General features: G+C 33.9%; 1 protein-coding gene across 5 annotated transcripts in view; it reads left to right on the forward strand.

Annotated features, from left to right (window-relative positions):
• The window catches only part of PHF20 (PHD finger protein 20), a 126,233-nt gene that overhangs the window by 21,859 nt on the left and 78,681 nt on the right, over positions 1-25,693 (forward strand). For all 5 annotated transcript variants that reach the window (XM_051979218.1, XM_051979219.1, XM_051979216.1 and 2 more), the window contains exons 3-6: positions 4,051-4,222; positions 5,655-5,739; positions 19,196-19,275; positions 22,924-23,308. In XM_051979218.1, the coding sequence (XP_051835178.1) occupies positions 4,051-4,222; positions 5,655-5,739; positions 19,196-19,275; positions 22,924-23,308 (722 nt within the window). The remainder of the gene's footprint in view (positions 1-4,050; positions 4,223-5,654; positions 5,740-19,195; positions 19,276-22,923; positions 23,309-25,693) is intronic.

The following is a 25,693-nucleotide window of genomic DNA, read 5'->3' on the forward strand; positions in this document are numbered from 1 at the left end:
ATAAAAGGACCTGAATGTATAAAAATATTTAATTTATAGCTGCTATTCTTGCAGTGGTAAAAAAACTGGAAATTTAATTGCCTATTAATTGTGGAATGATCCAACAAGTTGTGTCACGTGATTGTGATGGAATATTATCGTTCTGTAAGAAATGATGAGCAGGATGATTTCAGAGAAACCCAAGAAAACATGCAAACTAATAAAAAGTGAAGTGAGCAGAACCAGTACAACACTATACACAGATACAGCAATACTGTAAACGAAATAGGTTCAATTATGAAAGACTTAACTACTCTGATCAAAACAGTGATGCTGCATAATTTCAAAGGACTCATGATGAAAATTGCTATTTTATTTCCAGAGAAAGAATTGAGTGCATATTGATGAATACTGTTTTTCATTTTCATTATTTTATGCCTCCCTTTCCCCAAGGTGGCTAATACAGAAATGTTTTGAGTGACTTCACAATTTTAATGGACATTATATTGCTTGTCTTCTCAATGGATGTGGGGGGGGGGAAGGGAGAGAATCTGGAACTAAAAAAAAAAAAAAAAAAGAAATGCTATAAATAAATGAAAGTTTTTCTATTCTCCCTACCTCACATTCCCCTAGTTTTTGGAGTTCATTTATTAATTTCTTTTTCATTCTTCCTTTTACATAATTTAATTCTTCCTCTCCTTTTTCTTATACCATTAGTTGATCAAAATCCTCTTTTTCTCTTTTCTACTTAAATATATTTTGTTAGTTTTAAAATATTCTGTGTCTTTAAAGAATTTTGTTACTTTATCTTCATTAATTTTCTTTTCCATCTACTTTAAACTTTTATTCTTTCATTCATGGTCTTTATCCATCTTTATTTCTTCTTTAGCCTTTTCTTATTTCCTCATGGAATTAAAACCTTTTCTCTTTTGCTTCTTTGGAGAGATTTGATAAGGCAGATTCAAGTTTTTCAATTCTGTCAATTATTTCTCCTGTATATGCCATATACATTCTGCTTTGAAGATTCTGATTTCTTTCTTGTACCTTTCAGAAACATCCTACTGTGATTCCATATTCTCTTAGGACTACAAAGTTTTTTCTGCCTCATCCTGTATTGCTTCATTTTTCTTTGTATTTTTATATTTACTTAGAGATTTCTGGGCCATCTTCCCTTTTGTTATTAATAACTAACCTGTTGATTTATCTGTTGCACTCAAATTTTCTTCTGAGATCTTTGGTAACTTGAATCTTTTTTTTCTTTTTTTAGTTCCTCTATATCATGTAGTTTCTGATTCCTTTTCTTTTGATGACCAGATCCTTTGAAGGTTGGAACTCAAAAGGTCTCTGCCTCTTCCCACACTCACTTGGGAATTCTCTTTTTATTAGCCTCAGTGTCTACACCAAATAACTTCAATGAGTACAGAACTTGTCACAGCTAGATTTTAGTCTCCTTTCCTTCTGGCCAGGTGAAGCACTCCACATAATGGCAGCCTGCTCCAGTTCTCTTTGTTCTTTAGTCCAATGTCTGAGATGTCCCAGATTGACCAAACATCTGCTTTTCTGGTCATTAATCATCAGTTTCCCACAATGCTATATTGCCACAAGATATCTATTATGAAAGCAGTGCCACTTTGGAAAAGTCAATTTCATCCCTCCTGGAAGGTGGTGGCAGTGGGGCCTGGCATTCTTCTCAGGGGGATGAGATGCCAGTAAATTCCCCTGAGGCTTGGACCTCCAAGAGTAGCTACTAGCTCTTACTTCTGGCTGCCTAGACTTCTCTCTGTCTCTCTGTCTCTCTCTCTGTCTCTCTCTCTCTCTCTTCTGAACTGAAATTCTGTTTCCTTTATTTAAAAAATGCTTGTGGACCAATCTTTTTGATATCAACTCCATTACTAGTGCTGAAATCCTCTCCCTTCAAAAAGAGAAAAACATAATCTTTGTAACAAGCATAGTCAAATGAGACAAATCTGTGTCATATCTAAAAATAGGTCTAATTCTTCACCTGGACTTTTGATGACTGATCTGTCAGGAAATGGGTGGGAAATCTCTTTTTTTATCCTTTGGAATAATGGTTATCATTGTACAGATCAAAGTTACAGTCTTTCAAAGTTGTTTTTCTCTGCAACATTATTATTACTGTATAAAATTTTCCATTCCTCACTTCATTCTGAATTATTTCATTTAAGTCTTCCTAGGTTTTTCTGAAACTTGTCATTTCTTACAGTGCAATAATATTCCATTAATTCATATATAATGGCTGCTTTCCTAAAGCTCTTTATATATTTATCATTTTCCTGTTTTGCCACATCTATTAATCTGATTGATGTGAGAGAGAATGTCACATCTGTTTTAATTTGTATATCTCATTATTTAGGATTTGAAAATTTTTTAAAAATATGATTGTTGATAACTTAGATTTCTTGTTTTGAGAACTGCCTATTCATGCTTTTTGATTAATTTACTTACTGGGGAATTACATAATCAAATCAGGTCCTTTATTAGAACTTTATCAGAGAAACTTGTTCACAAATGTTTTCCCCCAGTTAATTTTTTTTCTTCTAATTTTAAGCATATTGATTTTGTTTTTGCACACCATTTCATCTTCATCAAAATTATCCATTTTATCATCTATGATTCCTTCTTTTTCTTCTTTACTCTCCTAATTTGTTTATGACATGAGCTTTTACATTTAGATCTTTCTATTGAAGTTCAACATGTTTCCAGTGTATTTTATTTTTTTAATAGTATTTTATTTTTCCAAATACATGCAGATAGTTTTCAACATTTACCTTTACAAAATCTTGTGTTCCAAATTTTCTCCCTGCTTTCCTCCATTCCTCCTTTCCTAGACAGAAAGCAATTCTTGTATTTGTCATGCCACACCAAAAAAAAAAAAATTAGATCAAAAGGGGAAAAAACCCTCACAAAATACAAACAAACAATAACAAAGATGAAAATACTGTGCTTTGATTGACATTCACTCACCATAGTTATCTTTCTGGATACAAACAGTATTTTCTGTCACAAATCTATTAGAATTTCAGCTTTATCAAAATTATCCATTTTATCATCTATGATTCTTTATGCTTTTTCTTTACTCTAGTTTTTTTTTTTTTTTTTTTTTTTTTTTGCTTTTCCATTCTTTGTTTTCCATCTCTTGCCTAAGGGAAGATGACATTGAGCATGGAGCCTCTGAGTGACTCTGGTTGCCAGCCTGTGGCCTGCCCATGTACTGGTCCCTGTAGATATTTTTATATCTTCTGAGCAACTCAACCCCATAGATTTGCTCTGACTTTGGTGGGATCTCCTGCAAAAATCAAGTTAGCTCAGTAGCCCACTTCTCAACCAATGGGATTCTATATTTTGTATGGACCCTCATGCAGAATCATGGGTAAATCTACCAATCACATTTTATATTTTTGGCCTTCTCTACCTCTATTGTTAAAGCACTATAGAACCAAGACTCTGGAGGAAGGAGGCATTTTAAATTGTGAGAAAGATTTGAAATTTACTTCATTAGGGGCCCAGAATCTTTTACTGAAGTGCCATTGGCTCAGTGGTTTTTCTTGTAGAATGAATAATTTTGAAAATTTTCACACATCTTACAATATTACTTTATTATGTGCAGCAGTTTTTTTTTTATTCTTACTCTTATTTTCACTCTGTATCAATTCATATATATCTTTCCATGTTTCTCTGAAAGCATCTTGCTCATTTTTTCTTATAGCACAATAGTATTTCATCACAGTCTCTACTATAATTTGTTCAAGTCATTTCCTATTTGGTAGGTATCCCCCCAGTTTTCAAAACTTTGTACTTCAAAAAGATCTGTTATAAATATTTTTGTATATATAGATCCTTTTCCTTTTTCTTCAAATTCTTTGGGGGTATAGACTTAGTGGTAGTATTGCTGGGTTAAGGATATGCCTGATTTTATAGCTCTTTGGGCATAGTTCCAAGCTGCTCTCCAGAATAGTTGGATTAATTCAATAGTATATGTTTTGAATATTCTAACTTTAAATGGTGTTCTGTAATTTTAATTTTTAAAAATAAAGTTTTTTTTTGACTTAGGTATCCAGCTCATATACAGGAAATTGACTATGAAGAAGGGAAAGTACTCATCCATTTCAAACGTTGGAACCATCGTTATGATGAATGGTTCTGCTGGGACAGTCCTTATTTACGTCCATTAGAGAAAATACAGTTAAGGAAAGAAGGGTTACATGAGGAAGAAGGATCTTCTGTGAGTAGAAAATTACATATTTTGTGAACTTTCATTCTTGGAACTAGCTGATTGCTAGGAATTTGGCAATATATGTTGACTCTTGGACAGTAACTCACAAAAAATGGGTTCCTCTTATTAAAACATAAGATGTTTGATCCTGAGGCTATTGACCACATTTTCCTCAAATTGAGATGTTATAGTTGATAAAGCACATCAGATGGCCATTTGAGCTTCATGATGTGGAACGTAGCTGAAAACAATTTTTTTTTAACAAACTCATCATTGGCTGTATTGGTAGGGAGCCATTAGTAGGAAGTGTTTTACTTCTAAAGACAATTCAAAAAACTCATTTTGGTCAAAAGCTTCAGTCAAATTCCTGAACTTCTGTCAAGACTCCTAACTAGGAGTCACTTATCAATACTTATTGATGTTCACTTCTATTTGTTTACAGTTTTATATTATTTTTCATTTCCTAAAGAAATGACAGTGAGAAGTGAAATGATCATAAGGGAAAAGACAGGTATTTTGTTCTTAACATGTATTTTAAAATCCCTAACATTTTTATAATGTTTTGAATCTTCAAAGGTCTTTATTATTTCATCTGATAACACAATTTTGGGAAGCATATATTATCTCCATATTACAGGTGAAGAAACAAGCACAGGAAAGTTATAATTTGCCTAAGGATAATATAGTTAAAAACAGAGTAAGGACAAAAGCTTAAGTTTCTAAGTACTTGGACTCATGTTCTTTTGCTTCAAACACTATTTATACTATCATTTACTAATTTATTAATCATTTACACGTCCCTTTTATGTAAAAAGTTCCTTTTTCTAGATTCTTATTTAGGAACATCACCAGACCTTGAGTTATATTCATATTTCAAAATGTCAGCTTAATGCATGAAGCTGTTTGGAACTATTATTGTGTAATTGGTAATAATATTGTAAAAACCCAGTGATGATAAACTTGGAAGTAATAAATTGTTCATAGGAGTAGTGAAATTTAGGGAGTCAATTTTGGGTTCTGTTTCTTGTTCTGTTTCTGACTATGGCCAAGGAATTCTTTTCCTTTTCTTCCATATTATCGCTTAATGCATTTGGAATTTCTGACCTTTGTCTAACTTATAAGGAAATTTTTAAGAATTGATAAGGCCTGCATAGTTTTCATGTTGAATGGGATTGTCATCATTTTATGAGGATGCTGGGACTTATAGAGGTTAGGTGAGTTAGAGTCAGTCACACAGCTCCTTTGGAGAAAAAGTATTTAATAAATGGGGATTCTTGTATTAATGCTATTTCTCTCAACATTGCTCGTCTTGAAGCTTTTAGCCATATTTTTATAAATTCAAAATTAGAAATGTAAAGTGATTATTTAAAAGCACTTAAACTATATTGTTGAAATATTACCTACTAATCAGTTGTGTTGGTAACAAACTTTTATTTTATAGGAATTTCATATAAATGAGCAGGTACTTGCTTGCTGGTCTGATTGTCGGTTTTACCCAGCCAAAGTCACTGCTGTTAACAAGGATGGTAAGGCATTGTTATTTCATTTGTTGGTATGCTTGATTTGAAATTTCACTTTTTTGTTTGTTTGATATAAGGGAGTTAGAAAGAATAGAAACAAATTATGGATTCTCAAAAAACATTTGCCTCCAAGGTATTTCCTTTCCTTTTCCCCATCTCTACAATAGAGATGGGTAAAAGAACAAAGTGTGAGGAATCTAAAGTCCTTTATCCCAGATTAAACTTAGGTATGATAGATGGATGAGATGGTTTAGAATATTGCTATATAAATGAGAAATTCATACATCTCCCTATGTAGACAAAATACTTATAGAGCACTGAACAGTTTGAATATAGGAGTCAGGAAATCTGGATTCTAGACCTTGATGTCTCATAAACTCATTTGTCATCTTGGGCAAATTATTTTTTGTTAAGTTTTCTTCATTTGCTGTTTTTTCCTTTAAAATGAGGGAATTGAATTAGATAATTTCCTCTATTATTTCAGTCAATCAACAGATATTTATTAATCCTATACTATTGTTAGGCCCAACAGGCCCAAAATGAAGAGGTTTTCAACCCTTACGTTTTTTAAATTGTTGAGATTAATAACATGTTCATAAATAGTATTTTGGAGGGAAAGACATGACTGGAAGGAATCAGAAAAGTTTTCATGTAAAACATGTTCCCTATCAATTTGAATAATCAGTGTTCTATTTGCTGCCTGGGCCAGGTCCTTCTTTGCTCAGAGGAGTAGGACTGCAACAGACAGCTTTTGGGGGTAGCAATGAAACGTGTGAACCAACTCTTGTTTGAAGTAAACTATAGAATCACAGAATGAGAGAGGGAAAAGGGAACTTAGGGGCATTTAATCTAATTCCCTCATTTTTGTAGATGAGGAGAGTGAGGCACATAGAAGTTAAATGACTTAATTAAGGCCACTGCCAATCATATCTTCCTGGTTCCAAGTTTAGTACCCCATGTCACATGCTTCTTCAGGTTTTGATGGGTAAATGCTTCAGAGCCATTTTTTGCTTTCTAATTTTACTTTAAAAAAAATTCCAAACTTGTTTTATAACTTTCTGTATGGGTTACATTAATCTAAATCCTGCCTTCATTAACCTTAAAAACCCCCCACTTATCTAAGTTAGATATATTACACTTTCTTTAATCTCCATTATCAAACATCTTTTCCCTTTTCTTTTAATTATTGTGTCTAGAAACAATTTCACACTTTTCAGAGTGATGTTTTTACAGATGAAATTTGGATTCCAGTTTCTTGTTGTATTAGTTTTACATTAGATAACTTTTAATTCTAGTCCTTACCCAGTGATTCTCAGAGTGTGGTATAGGGACCTCTAGAGGATTCCTGAGGTCAAAACTATTTATATAATACTTTGAACATGTTTTAACTTCTAATATGGTAAATATTGATATCTATAACCCATAGCAACAACAGCTCTTTAAGAGGTATAAAGGAATCCTGAAACCATTTTGAGGACTATTGCAGTAATCGCATAGAGAAAACATTTCATGCTGGTGATAATTCTCATTGTCCATAATGATTCATTTGAACCTATCGCAATTTGTGATACTATAAAATGGGTTGTTTTGCTTTGTTTTGTAAGTTCTGCATTCTGCCAAATAGATTTCTTTAGATAACTAGTTAAGATCCTATTAGTAATCTTTATTGGGAAGAGAAGACTTTGTATTTGGGAAAATACTAGGTGGGGGGTGTTTAGGGGACTCATTGTTTAGATCACTGGCCCTGGAATCTGGAGGACTTGAGTTTAAAATCACTTACTAGCTGTGTGATCCTGAGCAAGTCACTTAGCTTCAATTGCCTCAGAACAAAACAGTAGCTGGGAAATAAGCAGAAATGTAATTTGAGAGAACACATCTGGAGATATTAGTGATAGTTTTTGGTTTTGATTTAGATAATATCTATTTAGGCATTGTATTGAAAGTATTCTGTTAATGCCATTTCATGAAATTGTATTTTATTAATTCAGGGAAGTTGTGGTTCACTTAATACCATACCAAATTTTAAAGTAGTTCAGTGACTATTTGAGGGTTGTATGTATTCTCTCTTTTACTAATTTAGATATTGTGCCATTATAACTTAGTTTCATTTGTTGCTTGGATATTACTTTATAATAGCTATGAAAATGGAAGGAAAAAATGGCCTTTAAGAGAAAATCATTATTTAAATAATAATCAGAAGTAGTGAGTTCTCATAGTAGTATCTGGAAGGAAAAGGTAAGGTGTTCTGCAGAGAATCTTAGCATCACTCATTTGTCCTTGGAATAAAGTTTTTTTGCCTGAGTTTGTGTGGTAAACTTAGTCCAATCTTAAGAGAAATGGGTACTTCCTGAGATGTATCTCTTACTAGTTGGTGGGATGAAACTGAGGAGCCTTCTTGAAAAGCCATCAGAAAACTAGACTTTGAAAGGATAATCACTGAAAGTATGTCCCACTTGGAAAATCTAAGGCTTTTCTATTTACACAAATATACACAAAATATGCAAAATATAGGGAAATAAACATTTGTATTTTCTATGTAGCTATATAATTACATTTAAACCCTTTTCTTCCTTAGCAGTAGTGGGTTGATTTCATGGAGAGATGGGAGTATTACTGATCCAGGGATAAGAAAACAGAGGTTTCGTTTCTAGTACTGTAGTTACTAGTCATAAGGCTATCGCAGAGTTGTTTATTTTCTCTGGATCTTTGTTTCCCTTTTTACAAAATAAGGGTAACAATATTGGACTTTAAAATTAAGGCAATCTGAGTCACAGTAATAGATCCAGTGGTTCAGTTTCCTCCCCTCTAAAATTGGATAATAACATTTATACAAGTCCTTATAAGCTTGTTTGGAGAAAACCATTACATAATTGTGAGCTGCTATTATTGTTTCCCTTACAAGTAGGTTGTTGCAGAAATATGAATTGTGATAATTTTAGAAAATCTCCATTTCCCTTGTTAATGTAGATGGGTAGTATATTTTGGATAACTAGACAGGTACTCTCTAGGGCCCTTAGATCAGGAAACCTTGACCCTTTTGCTTCTATTGCTAGCCCCCCCCTCCACAGGTGAAGGAAAGAGGTATGGTTGTCAGTTGCCACCTGCACAGTTCAGCACTCTTCCATTCCCAGTTCATTAAGTATTAATAGGTGCCTATTGTGAGCAGCCCCAATGCTGGCACAGTGCCACTTAGAAGTCTGGGGAAATCCTAAATAGCTTCTTATCTTCTGTTATAGATGATCATCTGTGTCATTAGAAACAAACTGGGGACTCTTATATTATAGAGCTTGATAGTTCTGGTTTTTTACTAAGCAATTTTTCCACTTTGTACTCATTGCATTTGATTGTATATTTGGATATGGAGTAGTTAGAACTATGAATGCCATCTTGCAAATGAACAAAAGGTTAACTCACAATATTAAGGTGGGACTCTTCACTTTTAAATGGTTATTTTGTTGTTAGAACTAGTTCCTTATTTTATCTAAAAGCAAGAGGTATTGCAAGGAGAAGAATAACTCACAAAGAAGGAAAACCAAAGGCATCCTGTTTGATGAAAGGTATGATAAAGGTATTCATTTGGAAAATCTATAGTAACTTAGACTCAGTGAATAAGAGATCATATGATTATGGGATTTAATTTCTTTTTTTTCTCAGTGGCATTTTATTTTTCCAAATATATGTAAAGATAGTTTTCAACATTAATTTTCAAAACATATACATGGACAATTCTTCAACATTAGCCCTTGCAAAATCTTGTGTTCCAATTTCCCCCTCGTTTCCCACATTCTCCCCTAAATGGCAAGTAGTCCAATACATGTTAAACATGGTACAAATATATGTTAAATCCAATATATACATATTTATTTGTACAATTATCATGACACACAGGAGAAATCAGTTTAAAAAAAGAGAAACAAAATAAAATGCAAGCAAACAACAACAAAAAAAGTGAAAGTGCTATGTTGTGAACCATACTCTGTTAGTATAGATTGCTTTCTTAATCACTGAACAATTAAAACTTTGATATTCATTTTTGTAAGATTTTGTGTTCCAGATTTTTTCTCTTTCCTTCCCTTCCCCTCCCCAAGACAGCAAGCAGTCTGATGTAGGTTATACATGCACATTAGGATTTAATTTCTTAGTTGAAACATGGATTCTTTTTTGCTATTGACTGACTGTGAGTTAGGCGTAATCTCTCCTGTTTCTAGTTGTCCTAGTTTCTTCCTCTCTAAAATTTCAAGGGGGTCTGAACTTGGAGGGAGAAAATTAATCCTATATATTTTATTTTGTATGTTTAAAGACTTTGTTCTGAAAAGAGATCCATACATTTTACAAGACTGACAAAGGGTTTTATAACAAAAAAAAAATCTTAAGAACCCTTGGCTAGATGAGTTCCAAAGTCCTTTTCAGTTTTGTCATTCTGTGATGGATGGGCCAGTCTGTGTTAGTGGAGAGTACTGGCTGAGTCAGTAAGATTTGAGGCAGAATCTTCTCCTTAGATACTTGTTACTTGTATAGTCTCTTAACTTCTTAGAGCCTCAGTTTCTTTGTCAGTAAAATAGAGAAAAAAGTAGCACTTGTGTCACAGAATTATGTATTACTATATATAAAATACCTTGCAGAGCTTAACACATTACATAAATGTGAGCATGGTTCTATGAGTTTTGATGAAAATTGCTGCTCTAGTCAGTCTGATAGAACATATGTTTCCATGTTGCTTATTTGTTTGTATATTAGTTTATAATTGTCCCTTCTGCCTATTCACTTTCTTGAATTTCTGCATGCATTAAAATTGGGTCCATCCTTTGTCATTTTGGGAATATATAGAATTGTACACTGGAAGTGTTTTAAGTCCTGGCTCCATGTGTGTGCAAAAAGGTTTGAATTAAAAAAGAATTCTGAGCACTTTAACCAGGAGTGCCAAGAGGGTTTTTTTTTATGTGTTCGTGGTAATCTCCTTTTTTATTTTGTCCTGTTACTCTAATTCCATGTACCCAAAGAAGTATGGAAGGATAAGTGAATTTTTTTTTTTTACCAATGTATGAAATTTCAATCCCTCTTGTTTCTTAATTCTTGAAAATCAGAGGGGATGAACATTCAGTGCCTTTGTCTTTGCACTACATAGATGTTCAATTGTTTGAATTATGTCAGATTCTGTGTGACCCTATTTGAGATTTTCATGATGAAGATTCTGGTGTGGTTTACTGTGTCCTTCAGCTCATTTTACAGTTGAGGAAATTGAACAGGATTGTGACTTGCCTGGCTGGAAAAACGTACATGATGCTAAGTGAAATGAACAGAACCAAGAGATCATTGTACATGGCAACAACAAGATTATACAATGATCAATTCTGGTGGATGTGGTTCTCTTCAATAATGAGATGATTCAGGCCAGTTCCATTGATCTTGTGATGAAAAGAGCCCTCTATACCCAGAGAGAGGACTGGGGGAATTGAGTGTGGATCATAACATAACATTCTCTTTTTGTTGTTGCTTGCTTGCATTTTATTTTCTTCCTCATTTTTTTTCCTTGTTTGATTTGATTTTTCTTATGCAGCAAGATAATTGTATAACTATGTATGCATATATTGGATTTAATATATATATTTCTACCATGTTTAACATATATTGGACTACTTGCCATCTAGGGGAGGGACTAAGGGAAGGTGGGGGAGAATTGGAACACAAGGTTTTGTGAGGGTTAATGTCAAAGAATTATCCATGCATATGTTTTGAAAAATAAAAAGCTTTAATAAAGAAAACAAAAAGGAAAAAAAAAGTGACTTGCCCAGGATCACACAGCTAGTGAGTGTCTGAGGACAGTTTTGAACTCAGAATGATGAGTCTTCCTGACTCCAGGCCTGGCTCTTTATCCACCCTGACACCTAGCTGCCAATTACATAGATAGTGAGGAGCATTTTTCTTATTTTCCTTTCAGACTCTGACACTATCTCCTTAAAAAACAAACTCACAAATCCAAACTGCAAACCAGATTTCTGCAGAGTCAAAAGGCTTCAGGCATAATGAAATTTTTTATGGCAAAATGATGGTGCTTGGGATTTAGGAAGCTTCCCCCCAGTGGGTGAGTAAAGTAATTTATTAAATTCAGTATGCTTAAGCAGAAGCTGAATTTTTCAAGTACAAATTTATTCTGTGATCTTGGGCAAGTTATTTTTCTGCTGGTTGCTTTTTGCCTTCTAGATAATGAGAGGATTGATCTTCTGTGAATGAGTTAAATAATATGTTTTAATTACCTTTTGTAGGAGCAGTAAAAATAAAAGGCCGTTTTTATTTTTTAGGGAGTTTGTCATCTTTTTAATTAAGAAATAGCTCAGTGCATGATAGAGTGCTTGCCCTGGAGTCAGGGACACTTGAGTTTACATTTGACCTCAAACACATTACAAGCTTTGTGACCTTGTTTTACTTGTTTTAGAATGATAATAGCACCTGCCCTCCAGAATGACTGCAAAGATAAAATTAGATTGTATTTGTAAAGTGCTTCACAAACCTTATAACTCTGTGTAAATATGATGATAATAATGTAAAGGATTTTGGGGGGAAACCCTTCTATGAATATTGAAGGGAAATGAATATTAGCAGTATTAAGCTATGAAGTATGTTTACATTAGGTCTGATCTCTCTGTGTCTTTTTATCTCCCCCATCTCACTTTGTCCCTTTTCTCCCTTTGACCTCTTGTAGTACTCTTTTTTTAAAGCTTTTTATTTTCAAAACATAATCTCAGATAATTTTTTCAACATTGACCCTTGCATAGCCTTGTGTTTTAGATTTTCCCTTCCTTCCCTCCACCCCTCCCCAGATGGCAAGCTATCCAATATATGCTATACATGTTAAAATATATGTTAAATCCAATATGTGTAAACATATTCTACAATTCTCTTGTTGTACAAGAAAAATCAGATCAAAAAGGAAAGAAAACGAGTAAGAAAACAAAATGCAAGTGAAAAACATTAACTATAGTGACAGTGTTATATTGTGATCCACACTCAGTTCCCACAGTCCTCTCTCTGGGTGTAGATCTTGTAGTACTAAATGGGCTTAGGTCTGAGATATATGGAGTTGCCTATTTGTCATGGAAGAGATGATGGAAATTTATAAATAATGTAAAGGATTTGTCAGTAGGTGCCTTACCTAAGAACAAGTGGGCAGGATTGTGATTAGGTTCTAATATTAGAAACTTCAAAAATTAAGCTGCATATGTATTATTTTTCTATAAAGACATGTTTAGATGAATTCCTCTTTAGACCACCTAAAACAAGTGATATTTTAATCTTGAAAGCCACTTTCAACTTTTCTTAGATGGAGACTTGTTTGTTAAAGCAGGTAGGGGAATAGAAATCAATAGAGATTATTAATTTAACTATTTTTTCTCTGTAAAATTTTACCTTTTTATTCTTCAGTGATTTGTGTTGTGTGGTGATTGGGGATAGGGGGTATTTGTTAAATATAGGTTAAAGTTAGGTTCCATGAAGTCTCATTCATGAATAGCAGAGAAGGGAATGGGGTCTAGGATCATATAGTTTTTAAGCTTATTGATACACATTCATTTCACTGTTGGTACGCTCTTTGTGTGATGTTTGTTCAGTGATCCAAGCAGATTCTTTACCTATGCTGATATTCTATTAAATATTGAAATAATCAGGGGAAAGTTTTCATTATATTGGGTGGATCATCTATAGAAGATTTACTCAAAGATATGGAAAGAATACTTCAAGATGGAAAAACATGGTGAACTTGTAATCTGTGCCTATAAAGGGCACAAATAGATGAAATCATGGAACTTTTGAACAAGTATTTGCTAATCACAAGAGGTTTATTTTTTCCATAATTGCTGGATGGTAAGTATGTATTGTCTACTATATGCCAGGTAATATGCTGTCTGGGGATGTAAAAAATGATCAAAGACAGTCCCTGATTTCAAAGAGCTTCAATCTGTGAGTGAAGCAACATGCAAAGAACTATGTCTAAGAAAACTCAGATCATGAAATGAAATGGCAGAGAGGAAAAAGAGAATAGAGTCTAGCACAGAGCCCTGTGCATGTACTAGTTAACAGTCATGACCTAGACAAAGATTATAGTAAAGGAGGCTGAGAAAGAGCAATCAGATAGGTAAGAGGAGAATTAGGATAGTGTCACAGAAAACCCAGGATGAGATCATCTAGGAGAAAGTGATCAACAGTGTTAAAAGCTACAGAGGGGCAATGAGGATTGAGAGAAGATCATTAAAGGTAGCCATTAAGAGATCATAAGTAATTTTAAAAAGTACAATTTTGGATGAATGATGATATCAGAAACTGGATTGTAGTGAATGAAGAGAGTGAATGGAAAGAAGTTATTGACTATAAACAGCCTTTTCAAATGGTTTGACCTCAAAAGAGAGAGGAGATAAAACTGATATTGATGTATTTATCGAGTGAGAGTTTTCTGAAGGTAGAGGAGATATGGGCATGTTTGTAGGCAGTAGATAGGAGAAATTGAAGAAAAATAAGTGTGAGAGAAGGCAATCTGCTTGAGGAAACCAGATGGGATAGGATTTCTTATGCATGTTAGAAGTGAAAAGAAAAGTGCCTCCTTTTCATGTGTTACAAGACTAGTGGCAGAAGCCATCAGAATGAAGGCAAAAGAAGGTGCCAGTGAAATGGCCTGAATATACATATACATATATATATATATATATATATATATACATATATATATATATATATATATTTTTTTTTTTTTTTTGGTGAACTTTGAAACACAAGGAAGCAGGGGAGCCATGGGAGGTCTGAGGATGATTGAAAAGGTTGTTAAAGCTGGTGAGGTAAGTGGGATAGTTGAGTTAATTAGGGAGGTATAAAAAGATTTCCATGCTGTAGTGAGGATCCACTTGAGATTCTGTAACATAAATTTATAGAAGATTTAGTGAGCATGGTTTTGTGATTTCTTCATCTTTTTTCAGTAGCACATAAATAGGATTGAGGACAACAGATGTTGGGAATAAATCCAAAGGCACGTCTTGTCAGGACAAGATCAATAGTAGCATAAGGAATCAAGTGATTTGAGAAAATCTCATTAGTCAAGAGTTCAAGATGGGGAGCATAGGCAGTGCAGGGGGATGATGGTTTGGGGACAAAGTGAGAGTGCAAGAGATTGGAAGTGCTGTTAAATTGAAGAACAGGGTTCAGGATGGCAAGGTAGAGGGAGAGGTGGAATGACAACAAATTGTGATTAGATGAGGGAATCTCAGAATTTATAAACATAGAAATAGTATATTTGAGGATTCAAGATTAAGGAAATGATCACTTTTATGTGTAGTGAAGATGGGGTGGAAGAGTAGGTCATGTGAAATTTCACATGAAATGAGTAAGTTGATGAACCATAAAGTAGAGTGTTTGGCAGTATCATTATGTATGTTGAAGGCTGCTAGTATGAGAGTGCAGGCAGCTAAGTGACTTGGGATAGAGCTCTGGGCTTAAGGTCAGGAAGAGAGCTGAGTTCAAATTTGGTCTCAGAAACTTACTAGCTCTATGTTCCTGGACAGGTTACTTAAACTCTTTTTGTTTTAATCCACTGGAGGAATAAATGGAAAAAACTATGCTATTATTATTCTTTTCCAAGCAAATCTCATGAGTAGTATTGGTGTGCTGTGGTCCATAAGTCAAAGAATCAGACATAAATGAACAACAATAACAGCAACAATAACAACATTGTGAGAACAGGAATTGGAACAGGAATAAAGAGTTACTATGAGCACCACACTCAACTCATTGAGGATAGAAGGAGGAGTACTGTGGAGGTCCATAGATAAAAACACCACAGTTTTGATGGATTGAACCTTAGAGGCGGAAACATTATTAAGGGTTGGTAGTTGAGGGAGAGTCTGTTGTGACAGTGGGTTCAAGGAGAATTCCAACCCCTTCTACCTTAATCATTGAATTAAGGGGAATGAGTGAAAGTTCAAGCAGTGCTGGAGAGAGTGGCCCCAGAGTCTGTTTTGGGGAGAGCCAAAAATGGAGGAAGTAGAAAAGGAAAAAAATTTAGTTGAAAGCAAGTTTGTTATTCATGTTAGCCTGGTATTCCAGAGAGCAGAGGATGTCATCCTACATTGGGACATTGAGGGAAAGGGTTGGGTTGAGGAAAATAGAAATAAGGGATGGATACCAGGGCATAGAAATTAATCTTGTTCCATAGATTCTGAGGGAAATAACAGAAAAAGCTGTAACCCATTATTCAGGCTTGTTTTTTGCCTTGTTCCTTGCTCTGTTGACCTGAAGGAGCTGAGAATTCCTCTTTGTTCTCTTATGGTTTAGCTCCTGTCTTCTCTTGCCTATTAACAGGTTTTCATTGTCCATTACTTTCTTATTCTATTTTATATTTTTAGAATGGCTTGCTAGTTGACATGTCATTATTTTTCCAGGCACCCATGGTGTGCTGTCAGATGCAGCAGATTTGAATCAGGGAGCTGAGTTCTAATTCTGACCCTAGTAGTGCCTATAGGATCTTGGACCAAGAGCTTTACTTGGATGAGCAAATCTATTGTTTGCTCACCTATAAAATGAGGATTCTGGTCTAATCACAACTTGGATGGCCTTTACCTCTGTTAACTTTCCCATGCTTTCCTATGTCACTATGTGTCCAGGAGTTGCTGCCTGAGAACAGAAAAAAGAGAAGGGAAAGTTCAACAAAACTAGTCAATGTGTTAAACAAGTTTTATGTGGAATATAAGTATTCTGCATTTCATTTTTTCAGAGAGGAAGCATCTTCTCCTATGCCTAGGGAGATTGTTCCTTTAAAAAATTTTTCTAAAATTAATTTTGGCAAAGGGAATCTAATGTTGTTGTTGACAGACATTAAAATTTTAGAGATATATCCCCAGGGATTAATTTTTTTACAGCTTGTCAGATAAATAAACTGGATATGATATGATATATATATATATATATATATAAAACAAATGCTCTTTATTCTCAGATATCATCCTAGTCAAGTGCTAACATGATGTCATTTTTTGATACATTATCATATCTGTTTTGTGCTATGTGTTGCTAGGGAAACCTTTTTTTTCCCAGGTAAAAATGAGTGTTTCTTAGTGTCAGGATTTTTAAATTGGAAAACAACCAACGGTAGGCAAAAATCACTCTATTCTGTTTGGTAAATTTGGATCAGCATAGAAGAGGTTGTTCTTACCTCCTAGATAATGAGTTGGACAAAGCACCTGTGTGATCTTGAATGAGTCATTTAATAATTTTTCTCTTGATAAATGAGGAGATTCAACTACACATCATAGGTTTCTTCTACTTTTGACATTCTGTAATTCTTATGTAGGGGGAACAATGCACAAGACCTATTTCAGAGATGAATCTGTCTAGAAAGGAATGTTTTTATGCATAGAAGAAGGGGATAATGGAGAGATCCTTGAGTGTTAGGTTGAGGTATTTGCACTTAGCCTTTATAAAAGGGATTATAAAAGGGAGACACTGAATGTATGAAAAGCATTTATAAAGCACTCACTATGAACTAATCATTGTGCTCGTTACTGGAGGTACAAATGCAAAAATGAGGTAAATAATCTACTCTAAAGAAGTTTATATTCTAATGGAGAGTGTGTGTATGTGGAGGGAATGGGACCACACATGTAGGGCAGTAAAAACCACAGAAGGAAATTTTAGTCTGTAAAGTTATAAACATCATGAGTTAAGCCATAATAGAAGAGTTTTCTTTGCATACCATTTGTATAGCATTGGCAATACAATTTTTTTTTCTCAGAGCTAGAGGTGGAGAATTGGGTGGCAATGATGTGGCTGGTCTAGGGTTAGTTCAAAGTAGAGGAGGACCATTGAAGTCACCCACCAGTCAGGAGTTATAAAACTGAAGGGCGCTTTGACTATGGAGATTGAAGTAGCTCCCGAGTTTAGGGTAAGAGGGGGTAGAAGTGGAGGGGGAAACATGGAGGCCAGTTAAAAATCTCATAATGGAAAGACAGATATGTAGCTTTTGTTAAATATTTGCTTCATTGCTTAAAGAGGCTCCCAGGGCTCAAAATGGAATAGGGCCAAACTATAAAGCTAACTATGGGTATTTATTTTTATGTGGAGGCAAGATGTAGGGCATGTTTTGGGTTATAGGATGGAAAATTAGAAAATCATTGGGCTCATACAATAAACTTCATTGAATTTGGCAATGTTAGAGTGAAATAATTTATAATTTTGCTTTTAGGTGAATACATATTCTCTACCTGAAACTAAAATATATTAATACTTTTTCTAATGGACTAGAACTATTAATGTGAGTTAAGAGCAACTGAGTAGGAGTTTAATTTTTAGTTATAAATATCATTTTATCCTTGTAACATAATTCATAAATACATCTAGTAATGAAGCTGTATTATTATGAATGAGGCTTTCTTTTTTATAGCTCTCTGTGGGGTTGAATAGATGAGATTCTTTCATGATTTTTAAGAATTATGGTTACTCAGGGCTACCCATACACTCAAAAGGGGTTATTTTCCAATTGCATATGTTCACAGTTCATTATACAGCATTATAAACAAATGAACATTTGGCCCCTTTTCTTTAAAATAAATTTTTATAAAATTTTTCAATTTTCACATTGCTTACATTTTCCATTGTGTTCTACTTCTCAGAGAACTAACCCTTATAATAATAAATTAAAGAGTAAAAATAAGTTCAGCATTTAAAGATAGTTGTCAACATTCATTTCTATAAGATTTTGTGTTCCAAACTTTTTCTCCCTCCCTTCCTTACTTTCCCCCTCAACAAGACAGCAAGCAATCTGATATTGGTTATATCTGTGTAATACTTTCAAACATATTTCCACATTTCTCATGTTGTGCAAGAAAAATCATACCAAAAAAGGGAAAAAACCACGAGAAAGAAAAAGCAAATAATAAAAACAAACAAACAAAAAAGGTGAAAATACTATGTTTTAATCCATATTCAGTCTCCATAGTTCTCTCTCTGGATGCAGATGGCATTTTCCATCCCAAAGTCTTATTAGAATTGTTTTGGATCACTGGATTGCTGAGAAGCTCTAAGTCTATCATAGTTGATCTTCACATAAGCTAGCTGTTATTGTGTATGATATTCTCCTGGTTCTGTTCACTTCATTTGGCATCAGTTTGTGTAAGTCTTTCCAGGCTTTTCTGAAATCAGCCTATTCATCATTTCTTATAGAACAATAATATTCCATTACATTCCATATGTATACATATTTGCAAGAGCTTTTTTTTTTTACATTAGTGCTTATAATATTTGTCCTGACAAATAATGAATGTTAAATAACACTCTTTTCTGAACACAAGTAAGTATTGAATATATTTCCCAAGTAATTTTTAACTCCTATAAATGAGTGTATGATGACAGTTATGTGTTTTTGAAAATTATAAAATTGTTTCTATAATGAAATACAAATTTAAACTTATGATGTATTTTTGAATTTTAGGTACTTATACTGTGAAATTTTATGATGGAGTAATTCAGACTGTCAAACATATTCATGTCAAAGCTTTTTCCAAAGATCAGGTGAGAAATACAGTTTTGTGCTTTGCATATAGTTTGAGTAATTCTAACAATTTCTAGCAATTCTGACCATTTTAGTTGCTTTAAAAAAATAAAGACATTGACTTTGGACTTGGTGGCAAAAATTTTTATACTCTCAGTTTGACACAGATTTCATAGTAAGGAGAGAGTGTTTCTGGGTAAAATACTTGATAATAGGATTGACTTAAATTTTTCTTTAATTCAGATACCTTAGGACACCAAAACATACTCAGCTGTCAACTTCTGCATTTCTTTGATTCTTTTCTTCTTTCTCTGCTTGTAGAGTCTTTATCTTTTTAAAGACTCGTAGTCTTTACCTGAAGAGCATTCCTTTTCAGGTTACCTCAGCGCCCTAGAATGGTAGCTGTTATTTTCTGTTATCTCATTCTTGAGCCCAACAGGATTAACTCCTCCTCAGAACTATGTTTTGCTATATTCCATCAAGATTTTTTTTCCTTTTAAGTAAATTTTACACCCAATACCTAATGATGCTTTTGGGGAGAAAAGAGAGGATTAAAAATATGGTTGTTGACTTTAATTTCTTTCTAGAATTATAATTTTTATTGTTTTAATATTGTTTAAGGTTTTTAATGAACTTTTAAAATCTTTTCTAAAAATTACTAAAAAGTATTTGTAATCATCCAGTGAAGTCTTGTCTTTAGTTGGTGTAATAGTTCTCAATAGTAAGTGATTCATTTCACCTCATTAATTCAGGTTCTACTTATTTTGGATTTATAAAGCACATAATTTTGATGTGGGGCTTGAGATACACTCTTTGTTTTAAGAAGAATGTGATTTGCTAAATTAATAACAAATCCCTTCATGTGGTAAATGTAACTAATGGAATGTTTATCTACACTTCAGAATAGATTCACACCCCAGATCTATTTGAATGGTGGCCTTTATTTATTTATTTTTTGCTTCCTGACGTCTAAAGTACCTGATTCCTCTATTTCTGCTGGCTTGGATTAAAAAGCAAAACAAAAACAAACGCCTCCTTAAGTACTTTAATCAACTAAGGAACAGTTTTACTAGTTAATCTAACTAACTTGGGTAATTGAGAGTGGCAAAACAATTAATTTTAAAAGCTTGATTATAGTCAGAAAATTATAGAAATAGTATGTTTTTAATCCTGTATAAGAAAAACTCACCCGGAATCTCAACTAACGATGCTGTTGCTTTTTTCATTTACCTCAGTCTTTGGGTAGATGTGCATCTGCCCAAGAGTCATTTGAATACTGGGGTCAACGCACTAGAGTTATTCATGAGCAGCCTGAGATTTGAAAGCTAATTTCGAAATTTTGAGTTCCTTAATTGCTCCTTGTTTAATAGGAGTCACTTTGTTTGAAGATGATAAAGGTTCTTTTTTTTTTTTTTTGCCTTTAATAAAAGTTTATTGAACAGAATTGAACAAAAAAGGAAAAGTATAGTTGTTGATGGGGCTTAGAAAAGAGAGACATAAAGTGTCTATTGATGCAATTATAAATTGGTCCAATTATCTCAAAAACTCTTTAAAAGTATATACCATAGTGGGGCAGCTAGTTGATGTAGTGGATAGAGCACCAGCCCTGAAGTCAAAAGGACCTGAATTCAAATCTGGCCTTAGACACTTAATACTTCCTGGCTGTGTGACCCTGAACAAATCACTTGACCCCAATTGCCTCAGGATAAAAAAAAAAAGGTATGTAGTAATAGCCATTAATCTGTACCTGTACTTGATCAGCTATTAGATGATAAAGGTTCACAGGCTGACCTTGAAGAATAGGATTCCTTGGTACTTTTACCCTGGATCTAGGGCCAGCCACCTGGGTTGGAAATAGATGGGTAGAAAGAAAGACAAAAAGGAAGAAAATTTATTATGCATTGACTCTGTGCCAAGCATGGTGCTAATGTGCACCCGTGGCAGGTTTCTTTTCAGACTACTCCATGTGGATGTTTGACTATTTTATCTACGTACACTTTTGGTCCATTTTAAGTAGTTAAGTAATAATTCATTTTTTATTGTTATCTTGAACTTTTCATCTAGTATATTAATTGATCCAAAAGTATATATTTTGTTCTCTCTTTTCATTACTCTTTAATATCTTTATATTGATTATAATGATTTTAAAAAGAATTAGCTAAAATGAGTAATATATTAGAAAAATCTTTTTTTTTTAATTACCTTTGAAAAACTTTACTATTATGTCATTGTTTTACCTGAATCTTTGTGACAGGAAATAGTCTTTTTTTCTATCCCCTATGCCATGTATGGTAAAATATTTTGATCCTTCCTTGCCAAGGGCGTACAGCCCTGTATCCTTTTTTTGCTAAGAGGATAGTTGCATCTGCTTTGTCAGTCTTAAGGTTTTGTGATTCAAGTGCTCTGATGCTTGAGGATTTGTAGACTGAAGGTCTTACAGTATTTAGAATTTTTTTTTGTTTTTTTGCTACAAAGCAATTGGGATTAAGTAACTTGTCTCGAGTCACACAGCTAGTAATTGTTAAGTGCCTGAGGCTGGATCAGAATTCAAGTCCTAACTTCAGGGCTGGTTCTCTATCTACTGTGTCATCTAGCTGCTTCTAATATTTAGGATTCCTAGCCTGGGTCTTCTGAACTTACAGATTCAGTTGTTATTTGGAATGAGGACTGGCAATTGCTACTTTTGTTTTCTCTGTGTTCATTTTGCTAAGGTAGACACTTTTAGAGAACGTATTTTGTCACCTTGAAATTTCAAAGACTGTGGCTTCAGGAGGATTTATTGTTAGTTTTTGTTGTTAGATAGCTAGACTTGAGAGATAATAACAGTCTGCCACTGAGAAGCAGTGATGAAAATTATCTAGGGCACATAGCACAGCCAAATATGAACATCACCATGCCCCATAGGCTCTTTCTTGGTAAAGGAGCTAGGTCTATTAGAGTGATGGCCAGTCAATGATCTTTGACTTGGTAAAGATCACTTTCAGGTGTTTCACATAAGATACATAGCAAAAGGACTGAGGAAAAGTTTGGACACTGTTTGCATATTTTAATTTTTTTCCTCTTTTTAATTTTTTAAATTTTAATTTGTATTTTATTTTTCTAAATACATGCAAAGATAGTTTTTAACATTTACTTTTGCAAAACTTTGTTCCAATTTTTTTTCTCTTTCCTTCCTCCTCCCTAAGACAGCAAGTAATTTGACATAGGTTGAATGTATGCAATTCTTCAAAATGTATTTTTCTACTTGTCATGCTGCGTACACAAACAAAAAAATCAGATTAAAAAGGGAAAAAAAAATATGAGAAAGGGAAAAAACAAAAATGCGGGCATATTTTAAAAAAGCCTCTTTGATGATACTTCTAAAAACAGAGATATATTTTTCGTATAGATTTGTATATTACTTATAGTACATAGCAATTTCTGCGTAATAAATGCTTTACAGAATTGGAGAGCCACATTTCAAACCTATTACTTAATTAGAAATATAGGGGTATGGCAAATTTTTTTTTTAAATCTTGAAAGTGTTTTTAAAAATAGTTTTTGAACAGTGCAGTGTTAGAGGTAGAACAAATGTTATATTCAACTGTCTTTCACCCTTTGTAGAAGCCTTCCAGTTTAAAACTAAGTAATAACAAATACATTTCTCACTGCTATTTTGCCTGTTTTAGAATATCGTGGGCAATGCGAAGCCTAAAGAAAAAGATAACGAAAGCCTTTCATCTCCTGATAACCGAGAGAAGTTTAAGGAGCAGAGAAAAGCGCCTGCTCATGCTAAGAAAGACAAAGATGACAAGACTTTAAAAGCTGAAAGGAGACCCAGACAGCCTGACAGAGAAGGAAAGTTAGTTAGTCCTGAGAAAGGGAAAGGATCTGAAAAAGGTTTGCCGAAGAATGAGAAAGAAGACAAGGAGAATATTTCAGAAAATGATAGGGAATATTCTGGTGATACCCAGGCAGACAAGAAATCTGACAATGACATTGTGAAGAATACACAGGAAAACCTAAGGGAGCCCAAAAGAAAGCGAGGCCGGCCCCCTTCCATACCTCCATCTGGTGAGTTCTGAAGAGCAAGCATGTGGTGGCAGAAACTTCAGTGTGACTTTTTCTACAGGAATTGGTCTGTTTGTTGTGGGTGAAGTGCAGTCGTGGCAACTATGACACAATTATCACTGACTTGGAAAAAGTTATTCTGTAACATCCAGATGCTCACTGCGATTGTAAATGGGCAAATAGAGTTGGATTGTGCTATTGTCTTTAAGCAGGGACATCAGCAAATGAACAGATTTTTTTTTTTTTTTTGCATGCATGCATGCACAATTGCTTTTGGAGATGCAGGCATAATTATGCAGAAGAAACTGTCACAATAGAAAATATTTCAGCAAACCCAGATGCTTTTTTGCTTGTGCATATTTGAATATTTTCATGTAAGTTACCTTATTAGCAATTGCTGAAAGAAACTAAAACTAGGTCAATTCCTCATCAAGTACAAGAGTTTCAAAACAGTGTAAATACAATAGGAAAAGTTTTCTGTATGGTGTAGGATACTTTGAAAGAGGGGTATTTAAAAATGTACTACAACTAAGAAAGGAAAAAAAATTTTGCAATCCAGGGGCAATTTTTTTTTTTTTTGGATTTTTTTATTTTTACTTTTATTTTTATTTTTTTTTAATTTTATAATAACTTTATATTGATAGAATCCATGCCAGGATAATTTTTTTTACAACATTATCCCTTGCACTCGCTTCTGTTCTGATTTTTCCCCTCCCTCCCTCCACTCCCTCCCCTAGATGGCAAGCAGTCCTATATATGTTAGATATGTTGCAGTATATCCTAGATACAATATATGTTTGCAGAACCGAACAGTTCTCTTGTTGCACAGGGAGAATTGGATTCAGAAGATAAACATAACCCGGGAAGAAAAACAAAAATGCAAATAGTTCACAATCGTTTCCCAGTGTTCTTTCTTTGAGTGTAGCTGCTTCTGTCCATCATTTATCAATTGAAACTCAGGTCTTTTTGTCAAAGAAATCCACTTCCGTCAGAATACATCCTCATACAATATCGTTGTCGAAGTGTATAATGATCTCCTGGTTCTGCTCATTTCACTTAGAATCAGTTCATGTAAGTCTCTCCAGGCCTCTCTGTATTCATCCTGCTGATCATTTCTTACAGAACAATAATATTCCATAACATTCATATACCACAATTTACCCAGCCATTCTCCAATTGATGGGCATCCATTCAATTTCCAGTTTCTAGCCACTACAAACAGGACTGCCACAAACATTTTGGCACATACAGGTCCCGTTGCCTTCTTTAGTATCTCTTTGGGGTATAAGCCCCAGTAGTAGCACTGCTGGATCAAAGGGTATGCACAGTTTGATAACTTTTTGGGCATAATTCCAGATTGCTCTCCAGAATGGTTGGATTCGTTCACAACTCCACCAACAATGCATCAGTGTCCCAGTTTTCCCGCATCCCCTTCAACATTCATCATTATTTTTTCCTGTCATCTTAGCCAATCTGATAGGTGTGTAGTGGTATCTCAAAGTTGTCTTAATTTGCATTTCTCTGATCAATAGTGATTTGGAACACGCTTTCATATGAGTGGTAATTGTTTCAATTTCATCATCTGAAAATTGTTCATATCCTTTGACCATTTATCAATTGGAGAATGGCTTGATTTTTTATAAATTAGGGTCCTCTTTATATTTGGAAATGAGGCCTTTATCAGAACCTTTAATTGTGAAGATGTTATCCCAGTTTGTTGCTTCCCTTCTAATCTTGTTTGCATTAGTTTTGTTTGTACAAAGGCTTTTTAATTTGATATAATCAAAATGTGCTATTTTGTGATCAGTAATGGTCTCTAGTTCATCTTTGGTCACAAATTTCTTTCTCCTCCACAAGTCTGAGAGATAAACTATCCTATGTTCCTCTAATTTATTTATAATCTCATTCTTTATGCCTAGGTCATGGACCCATTTTGATCTTATCTTGGTATATGGTGTTAAGTGTGGGTCCTTGCCTAATTTCTGCCATACTAATTTCCAGTTATCCCAGCAGTTTTTATCAAATAATGAATTCTTATCCCAAAAGTTAGGATCTTTGGGTTTGTCAAACACTAGATTGCTATAGTTGACTATTCTGTTTTGTGAACCTAACCTTTTCCACTGATCAACTAATCTATTTCTTAGCCAATACCAAATGGTTTTGGTGACTGCTGCTTTATAATATAATTTTAGATCAGGTATAGCTAAGCCACCTTCATTTGATTTTTTTTTTTCATTAATTCCCTTGAGATTCTCGACTTTTTATTGTTCCATATGAATTTTGTTGTTACTTTTTCTAGATCATTAAAATATTTTCTTGGAAGTCTGATTGGTATAGCACTAAATAAATAGATTAGTTTAGGGAGTATCGTCATCTTTATTATATTTG

Source organism: Antechinus flavipes, chromosome 2 (genome assembly GCF_016432865.1).
Source record: "Antechinus flavipes isolate AdamAnt ecotype Samford, QLD, Australia chromosome 2, AdamAnt_v2, whole genome shotgun sequence".
NCBI classification, from domain to species: Eukaryota; Metazoa; Chordata; class Mammalia; order Dasyuromorphia; family Dasyuridae; genus Antechinus; species Antechinus flavipes.